The sequence below is a fragment of the Triticum aestivum genome, chromosome 1D (genome assembly GCF_018294505.1).
Source record: "Triticum aestivum cultivar Chinese Spring chromosome 1D, IWGSC CS RefSeq v2.1, whole genome shotgun sequence".
NCBI classification, from domain to species: Eukaryota; Viridiplantae; Streptophyta; class Magnoliopsida; order Poales; family Poaceae; genus Triticum; species Triticum aestivum.
Genome location: NC_057796.1, coordinates 296,824,496 through 296,833,989, shown reverse-complemented (window position 1 = coordinate 296,833,989; position 9,494 = coordinate 296,824,496). Strand labels below are relative to the sequence as shown.

General features: G+C 45.9%; 1 protein-coding gene and 1 long non-coding RNA gene across 2 annotated transcripts; one reads left to right on the top strand and one right to left on the bottom strand.

Annotated features, from left to right (window-relative positions):
• Nucleotides 1-3,093: 3,093 nt before the first annotated feature.
• On the top strand, nt 3,094-5,450 carry LOC123181567 (uncharacterized). Its single transcript, XM_044593862.1, has 3 exons — nt 3,094-4,066; nt 4,165-4,363; nt 5,009-5,450. Exons 1-3 carry the CDS (start codon nt 3,347-3,349, stop codon nt 5,290-5,292), a joined length of 1,203 nt encoding a protein of 400 aa, XP_044449797.1. The 5' UTR covers nt 3,094-3,346; the 3' UTR covers nt 5,293-5,450.
• Nucleotides 5,451-5,702: 252 nt separating this feature from the next.
• On the bottom strand, nt 5,703-8,266 carry LOC123181568 (uncharacterized). The gene is made up of 4 exons (XR_006491770.1): nt 7,852-8,266; nt 7,549-7,770; nt 6,253-6,358; nt 5,703-6,139 (listed from the first exon to the last, which is right to left on the bottom strand). It is a non-coding gene; the product is annotated as an uncharacterized lncRNA (long non-coding RNA).
• Between the last annotated feature and the right edge of the window lie 1,228 nt (nt 8,267-9,494).

Here is a 9,494-nt window from a genome sequence, read left to right as displayed (position 1 = left end):
ACCTGCAGCAGCAGCATGTGGTGACATGGAGTTGTTTTGAATACCAAACTGCTTTGTACAAGTTTTAGATGCACCCCTTATACCCGGATTCCACAACCTTAGCCCACACAAGAATTGGCAGAAGTATTTCAGTTGTGGTTCCTCTTGAACTGGCAATGCTGTGGACATAGTTCCGGAGATAATAAAATTTGATCCATGACCAAGAGAGCATCTCACCACAGGAATGAATAAGCACAACATCCACTCAATCACAGTACCAAGGTAATGAACATGCCATATATCCTTGAGCACTAACTGCCACGTACTTGCACTTGCTTGCAGACCAGTAGAACAAGCAACAACAGCAAAATAGTCCAAATAAGTAGGAACACCTTCTCGCACTGGAGCAGCACAAGGATTGTACAAAGTCTCAAAAATGTTGGTGACCACACTGCCCTTGATACCATTAAAGAATGCCTGTGCAATTACCCAATGGAATTGTTCAAAATGATATAGGGGAGCAGTCAAGAGTTGCTCGGAGTTGCACTGTAAGCCAGCAAGGATGTCAGACGAGCTGGGGACTAGAAACACCGGAACCCATATATGCAATGGCAAGTGAAAGTGAATAATGGGCTGAGGAACTCCGGCAAACAATTCTCTTCCTTCTGTATGCAGTGATGGTACTCTTCTTTTGTTAACAAGGCTTCACCAGGTTGAGTAACATCCAGGAGGGCCTCAGCTTGAAATGTCATCGGTGCCTCCCTGATTATTTGTTGCACAGACCCCGATTTAGTTTCCCAGTAATTAGGTCGTTGTAGTTGTACCCATGGGACAGCTGACAACCCAGCTTTGCCAATCAAACCATCCACACTCAGGCTGCTCGTCATATCATCGGTGCCTCCCATCATAATTTTCATAGTCACCAATAATACCCACCATGTACTACTAATTATGGTGTAGCAAGAATATTCAGTTGCACTAGCAAACTCATGAGAGATACCTTTAACTCCTCTTAAGGTGAACCGAGAAGAATTGAGCATAGTTTCACATCCGTCGCCACAATCAGGAGGTTCAGCCAGAGGTAGAGGACAATAAACATGAACTGGTTGCACCAGACAAAAATGCCATTCAACAGTCATCAGCTCAGTGTACTTGTCGAATAGGAGGTCTGTGGGCAAAAGTGCAGCTTCCCAATTAAGCACCGAAGTCAAAACCTCGCTGGTAGCATGGAACTCGTTGTGAGCTTCATAAATTGTACAGGCCAGCTGCACATATTGGTTATGTGGGCACCATTTCTTAAGCATCTGGAACACATCATCCATCTCCAAGTGACCTTGTCGCCATGAGCTAACTAAAGGAAGTGAAAAATGTTGTGCACCCATGGACAAAATGTCAACTGCGTGAGCCATATACCAATTAGTCTTGCATGCCTCACGTGCTGCTAGTACCATATTTATGGAACCTGATTTTATGTCTGAACCTGAAGCTATCAGAAACTCGCACAGGAGGTCTAGTAACTGTGACTTTCTTGCATGATCAATAAAATTGTGGATACTTTCTTTAGTTGGATTCAGCCTCACAAAGGAGACAATTGCTTTCAACACAAAGATAACCTGAGATAACATCAGAGAAGGACCTGCAGCTGACTCCAGCAACATTCGGACACACCCCATATTCACCTTGACATGGAGTGGTGGCAAGGTCGAACAACGAACCACATACCTGCTCGACACAGTTGCGGCGCTTGATGGCGACTCGACAATATTGCCCTGAGCTGTATTGATATGCTTGCTGAAGAACGAAGGCCATGGTACTGGCCGGATCACCTGTCCTTGTGCATTCAGAACCATTGTCAGATTTGTTCTGGGCACTGGTGGCAACACGTAGGTAGCCTCGACATAGCTTTTTAACCAACAACTCGTGGGAGTTGTTGTGATGAGTTCGAGGTCAGCAACCGGGCGCTGCGGTGGAGGTGTAGCCAGTGGTGTAGTCCAGAGTACCATGGACACTGACATTGGGCCATCGTCATCATTACCATGGGCCAGACCACCGGTCGAGCAGATGGCGGGCGTTGGTGCAGCGATGTGGACGGTGTTGATGTCGAGGGCCTCGTCGCACACAGCAGGGGAGGCAAGCTCGGGAAATATGTTGACAGTGGCGTCAGAACTCGGGCACTCTGTGGAGCGCATGGTCGTTGTTGGAGTAGCAAGCCTGCTGCCGCCGATGCCATGGTCTTGTACTTCATGGGCGTGGCCATCACCACGCTTCTCGGAGCCCATCGCTTCATCCTTCATGATCTCTTCCTCCCTTATCCGAGCAAGGCACGATGCTCTGGTGATGCTAGACGGCGTTTGCGACTGCACGGCTGCTTGAATATCCGTGCGCAAGCCCTGGACGTACTGGTGTACGAAGCACTTGATGCTTATAGTGGAGTTGAGATCCAGCACACGATGTACTCGTTCCCAGAATGCCGTCGTGTACTCGGCCACGTTTGTGGTCTGCTTGAGATCCAGCAGCGAGCACAAGTGCAGGTTATACTCCGGCGACAAGTCCTGGATGTCAAGGAGGCAGGCGTGCTCGTAGACACACCGACCATGCAAGGCGAGAGCCCGCGCCGCCCCGACTTTTGATCGAAGCTGAACCACTGCCTCCACATGGTGGATTCTCTGGAACACGACGACCTTCAACACACCATACACGGCAAACACCTGCTGTAGTGTCTCCTCAATGACCGGGTAGTACACATGGTGCACGGTAACGCGGAGAACGCTGCTGGTGAACACCTCGGGTTGGTTGGACATTTCGTCGAACATATGGTAGGCAAGAAGTGGGTGGTGATTTTTTTGTTGCCTCTGAATAACAAATTGTCACGACCCAAGCACAAGATGGGACGAACAGACTAATCAGCACCAATATTCAGATCTAGATCGGGGGATACATGGAGAATATGGGGTGAGATATCAGCAAGGAAAGGGGGGGACACAGAGAGCAGGAGGTGAGGACGAGAGCAAGGGGTGAGAAGCTTCAGACGTTTCACAAATCCATCGCTCCCTTCCTCTGTCTAGCTTCTCCTTTTATAATCCATTCGCCTATTCACGGAACTGGGCCAAGCCCAAGTCTCACGGCCCATTCCATCGAGAAGGCCTTGGATAAGAAGAGGATCATGACCCTTGGGACATGACACATCGACTATGTGACCCTTGGCCCGGTGTGCGTCGAGCCCCGCCGCATCGTGAAGGTGCCCCATCCTCCGATCCCTGCCGCCGGCGCGGAGGGGCCGCCGAGGCGTCACCCCGGGTCGGAGCCGAGCCCGCTCGAGGCAGCGCTGCTGGACACCGTTCACCGGCACCACCTCCAGGCGCTCGCCATGATGGACCGCGAGATCGTCGGCCGGCACGCGCGCGGCATGCTGCTCGCGGGCTACGCTTACGGCCTCCACGACCCCGTCTGCAACATCCTCGCCAACTGTCTCTGGCACGATGCGGTGTTCCCCGCTTCCTCGAGCCCGGAGGTTCTTCAGCCCATGATGCTGAGCTGCAAGGCCATATTCCGCCTGGCTCGCCGCTCCCTCGATGCCCTTGTCGCCTTCATGAGGGCGTACGCGCCCGCCCTGTCTGCTGAAGAGGCCATGTCCTACCTGAGCAGAAGCCATGGCAATCTTCACCATGCCGCCGTGCTTGTTGACAGAGAAGGTGTCTTCCACACAAACCGCATGGACGACGCCTTCAGGGCTGCCATTCTGGCAGCGCATCTCCCTAGTGACGCAGCTCGCGAGGCTCAATTCTTTTTCATTGTCAACTGTGCTCCTACAGATGCTTTTCTTGCAAAGCATGGAATTCATGGTCACCCATTAGCTTTTGGATTATCTGACCTGAGGCCGCAAAGCAATTCATCGCTTATAGTGCTCGAATTTGTCAAGTTGGCTGCTTCCAGTTTAGCCCTCACACAGCCGCCACCAAGCTCGCCGAGCCTAAGCCAAGGAGCATATAGAGCGTTAAGGATCAAGATGCATGCCTTCAAGAGGGATCAGGAGTTTTGCCTTGGTATAGTAAACATTGCACTCAAGAAACTTGCGTTCCAGTTTGGGGTAATATTGCTGATTCCCGTTTGCCTAATGGCTGATTTATATTTTGGTTTTCCTTCAATCTGCTGCATCTCTGACATGGGTTAATTTTCATTATTCAGGAACTTTATCAGATTCATCTACTATGCGGCAAAAGTTTGGTCACTTTGGTTCCTGATAGCTATTATCATGTCAACTTTTTGGCATCACGCGAGAGCGAGCCTAATCAGCCTAAGCTGTTTTTTGCTGAGGATCGTGCTTCACTTAAAGATGTGGATGATGTGACCTTGTGCTGCCCTGTGACATTATCAGGAAGAACTGGTATGCCAAGTTTTCCTTGTTTTTCATTAGTTCATTCATATGACTGAATTCTCATATTACACTTACCTGGGTTTTTACTTTTTAGACATGATATTATTATCTGAAATTAACATTTGCAACTAACGTCTAGTTTTGTGCGGATCCTCTTTATTTAGTATCTCATCTTACTGAATGAATTTCTGATACTAAAAGAGAGTAGGGCGGAAACATGAATTAAACGTGCAAAGCACTTAACTTTGGGTTACACGCTTACACTGAAATTAATTTTGGGTTAAACAGGGAGTTTTTGAGTTCGGTTTATATGATAGCCCCGAGTAGCAACTGAATTTTCACATTAGACCAGACTAAGAGTTTCTAAAGTTGGGTATTTGCAACAGATTTACTCATTTAGCATGAATGGTGTTTTGTTTAGATTAATCATTTAATTGTGTGGCAAGCGCATTTTGCTGAAACATCTAATTCTGTATAGAAATTGTTTATTTCAGCTTTATTCCAATTGGATTTGAGATACCAAGGAATTTTTGTATTATATGCTCCATTCAATACGAAATATGAATATTATGATAGAACTTTTGTTGCTCAATGCATTGTTGCCTTGCATCCAAGCTAATTACTGTTTCCTTTTGATGTCTGCTTGGTAATTAGGTGGATGCTCTGCTTGTGAGTATATGGGAATGAAACTCATTCATCCTGTAGATGAGAAGTTCAATGGACAATGTGACTTCACTAAGGGTAAAGACCCACACATTGTTGAACTTTTCAGGAAAGAACCTACCTCAGAGTTTGATGTTCCACTGATTGATGATTACATTTTCTTTGAGCTTGATCAACACCCTGAGGTTATAACCTTCCTGGAGACCTCTTACTCCTATATGAGTGATGATCAAGTGGACCTGAGTCTTTTGTGGTTTGAAAATTACATGCCTTGAGCTGTGTTATTACTGGTATGTATACGATATTTATTAATATTTGTATGCACTAACTTAGGCATTTTAATTGGTGAAAAGCAGATGTAATCATAGAAACTAGAAATTTTGGGGATACAAGAATGCATACATCTTGAATACACTAACAACAATCAAAGAGACATCACTACGGGTGTCCGAGATCACTTGATGAGGAACACTCGTCGATTGGGGTGAAGACAACTTTGAAGGTCCGACTACAAACTAGTTCGCAATTAAACAACACAACAATAACTATGATATGCAATCTGGATATTGCGAATCTCTACTATTAAAGGGGGATCGGACGTCGTGATGGTTCAACCACCTCGTTCGATCCCCCCGCCTCGTACGACAGCCATCGCGCGGTGTCCCACACGCCCGCACAAAATCCATCCCGCAAGCCCAAAAAAAACAAGGGCAACTCATCCGATATTCGGCCCATGGACCACCAGTCAAACGAGCCAAACCCCACGATCACACGCCCAGCCAACAAACAAAACAGTTCAGCAACCCACGAACGAGGTCCATCTACCAAAAAAAAAAATCTACCAAAAATCAAACCATCGAACGAGCTCCATCGACCCGCCAACGCACGTCGCCACCAGGGACAGAAACGCCAGTTCTTCCTCGCGTAGGAGCTCCATCGACCCAGCTGTGCAATCAGCACAACTAGACCGCAACCTCGGCGTCCGAACCACAACCTTCGCTCGACGGCTGTTGCGAGGCGACGGCTGTTGCTGCAAAGGACGGAGATCCACCTTTGTTATGTTCAACGGTGCCCATCATGCCCTAGGTTTGCCATCATCAATTGTTTCAGCAATGTAGTTACCTGCATATTACAGTACTACTCAGATCGCATCTTTAACTTGAACTCCAACTACATTGAAAAAGCATCACAGGACAGAGGTATCTCCAACCAGCTTTGTACCAACAGTTAAATACCTTTCTGTCCACCGTAGTGTGTGAGCTGTGTCCCTGTTCGACTTGCGCTCTTCTTATTGCTGCAGTGTGCTGGAAGGCTTCGGCTTTCTTAGATTCTTACTGCTTTCTGTATAGAAGAGAAAATGGTATGGTAAAGATAATATTTATTGAACAGATCTCTAATCTGCACTATTAGACAAGAGCAAGATGCCCAGGTTAAAAGACAATATCTCTGTTTTTTTTGGCGCAACATGCCCAGGTTAAAAGACAACAGCAATATGCCCAGGTTAAAAGACATTATCTCTGTTTTTTTTGGCAGTAATAATAGCCTTGTCACTACCTACAGTAGAACATCATACTTTGTTAGCTTTTTCTTGTCACTATCTAATCTGCACTATTAGACAAGAGCAAGATGCCCAGGTTAATCTAGCTAGCCTTATACTGCAAGCACAAGTTAATTTTACTCCTCCCGAATTAACAGTACTCCTGAATGACAGATATAACTACTCCTGAATGACCAATACTACTGGAGGAGTACTCCTTAACTGAAAAGATTTAAGTTAATTAAAGGAAAAGGCTTCAGTTTATTTTTATTAACAAAAAATGTTTTAGTTAATTTGAGTTAACACAAAAGGTTTCAGTTAATTATTACTGGAGGAGTAAATTAAAAGGTTTAAGTTAATTAAAGGAAAAGGTTTGAATTTATTTTAATTAATAGAAAATTGTTTCAGTCAAAGTTACAGTTAAAGCAGATAAGAGAATGCTCCTACTGTACTGAAAAAGAAGAGAGGGAGAGAGGACACTACTGCACTTGCTACAGAGTCTGTAGGGGGGACTACTCAAGCAGTGCAAGCAAGCAAAATTGCAAGCTACTGCTGCTGCAAGCAAATTCTGTTAAAGCAAGTTCTTCCTACTGCAATTTAAAGCAAGCACAGCTTCCACAATTCACAACAAAAAGGCAGGACAAGGAAAGTGTAATGGTGGATGACTGAGTGATGCTAACAAATCAAAAAATGGACAATTTGCACAGGTTGTAAACAATTATCCCTCTGAATGAACGAATGAATGAAGCTCGTGATTGATTGCAAGAACAATTCCATGAATGATCTTAGCTGAATTTGACTGAATTATTCAGTCCATGGATGATCCAGTAACAATCGTAACAAAATCCTTAACTGAATTTGACTGAATTATGCACAAACATTATTCAGTCCATGCTAAAGTTTGAGATTTCTACAGTTTTATCTTGACTTAATTATGCATCAGTAAGTTTCAGCAAGCATAACATGGAGCATAGCAGAGCATAACATGGAGTACCTTCCATGGCGACCCAGGAAGAAGCAGAGTTGGAGAAGCATGTCCATGTCCATCCGGGAAGCGGTGCCTCCTGCCTATTTCCTTGGCCATTGTACTATTTCCGGCGGGGGCGTAGGTGGAGGTGGAGGGCGAGGGCGTAGGCGGAGGTGGAAGACGACCGTCAGGCTACTCCCTTTCTCCTCTCCTCGCTGCTATAGTTGGTGGCCCTTCCATGGCGTCGCCCTGGTCATGGAGACGGGGGTCAGAGAGGGAGGGAGAAGAGACGGGGGTGGGTCAGAGAGAGAGAAGAGGATGGATTCGTACCCATGGACCCATGGCTCCCTGAGCTCGCTGGCTAGGGATTCGGCTCCTCCGCCGCTGCGGCTGCGTGGTCGTGGAGGAGGACGGCGCTGTGAGGTGAGGAAGAAAGCCCCGCTCCGCTTCTCCAGCGCCGCTCCACATCAAGCGCCGCTGCGAAGCCGGCGTGGACGCACGCCGATCCACCGCCGCCCAGAAGCTCGTCGCAGGCGCCTAAAAAATCAAGCTTTTGACCTACGGTACGGGGTGCGCGGTGGGAGGAAACGGGGTGCGTGGTGGTGGGGAGAAAGGGAGTCGAGGAGAGGCCGGCGACGGCGGGGATCCGGAGGGGAGCGAGAAGGGGTGGGTGAGAGGGGGACGAGAGAGTGAGCTCGAGTGTGTGAGAGCGGTGGTGGGAGGGTATTTCTGGAAAGTGAAAAGTATTCGTAGCGTGAAGGGAAAAGCGGTGAGGAGAGTGAGAGCGGTGAGGAAAGAGTGAGACTTAAGAGTGCTGCACTTCCTTGGTTCCTAAATACGAAGTATAAATCTTTTTTAAAGATTTTAATAAAAGACTACATACAGATGTATAAAAATATACTTTAGAATGTAGAATCACTCATTTTGCTCCGTATGTAGTCCATGTTCGAACCGAGGTATTTAGGAACGGAGGGAGTAGAACCAAGGTATTTAGACGGTCCGTGAGGGCTATCAAATTTCTTAGACGTCTGTCCTTTTAACCTTTTATTTTCCATGTTGCATATGAATTATGATACTATTCCCCGGAAAAAAAGGTAGTACTATATTTAATTCATATAGTTGTATATGTATTTCATTTTGTAGCATGTGTCACTGATAGATATGGATATTGTTAATTCACGTCGAGTTATCTTTTTTACATCATATTTCGTATTCCCGTGGCAACGCACGGGCATTCAACTAGTAAAAATAAAGTATAAATGATGGTTGTAGTTTTGTTAGTGGTCTTGGCATAGTCGTTGGACAAGTACATGAAGTTGCAGCTATGGTGAGCTTTTAACTAAACAAACCCATGTCTAAACGATGCTCTAGGAGCACTATTTATGGAGGGGCGAAGTGCAAATTCAGCCAGCCCAACTCTAGGTAGATTTACTTTGCAAAATGCTATAAAAAACTGTCTATGCCCCAAAAGTTAACTAGCATAACATTTGTTGAAGGCTATGGATGAAATAATGAAGTGTCAGCTTGTTTATTTGATCCATGTCTTCATGCGTCATTATGGCGGCTTTAAAGTCTTGAAATCTTCATTTAAAGCTCTATCTGCATTGTGCGTTCGTCTCAGTCTCCATGCTTGATCATGCTTTAACACTCGTCCTTCTTGTTCGTGCTAGGTCCTTCATTCGCGAGCAGTATGAACATATCCCATATATGGCTTGATTTTTCACCTAATAATATTCATTTCTGCAAGGAACCAAATAAACAATGAGATTTGCAATTATTAGTAATTACTAGGAAAATTGAAGTGATAATCTCAAATATTTGAGAATATCAGGTTTAAACACGGGTAAGAATGAGTGTAATATTCACTCATCAACCGCCTGCGTTGAATGCGCACGGTCGATGTGACACTACAGTCAACAGTTCACATGATCGTGGCCGTATCTCGTGTAGTCCAAAGGTCACCTTGACTAATT

Bases quoted from the DNA above. Each gene is read 5' to 3' on its own strand.
- LOC123181567 (XM_044593862.1), top strand. From the start codon at position 3,347: ATGATGGACCGCGAGATCGTCGGCCGGCACGCGCGCGGCATGCTGCTC. The intron at 4,067-4,164 runs GTAATATTGCTG...TTCATTATTCAG, and splicing joins AACTTGCGTTCCAGTTTGGG to GAACTTTATCAGATTCATCT. The intron at 4,364-5,008 runs GTATGCCAAGTT...CTTGGTAATTAG, and splicing joins GACATTATCAGGAAGAACTG to GTGGATGCTCTGCTTGTGAG.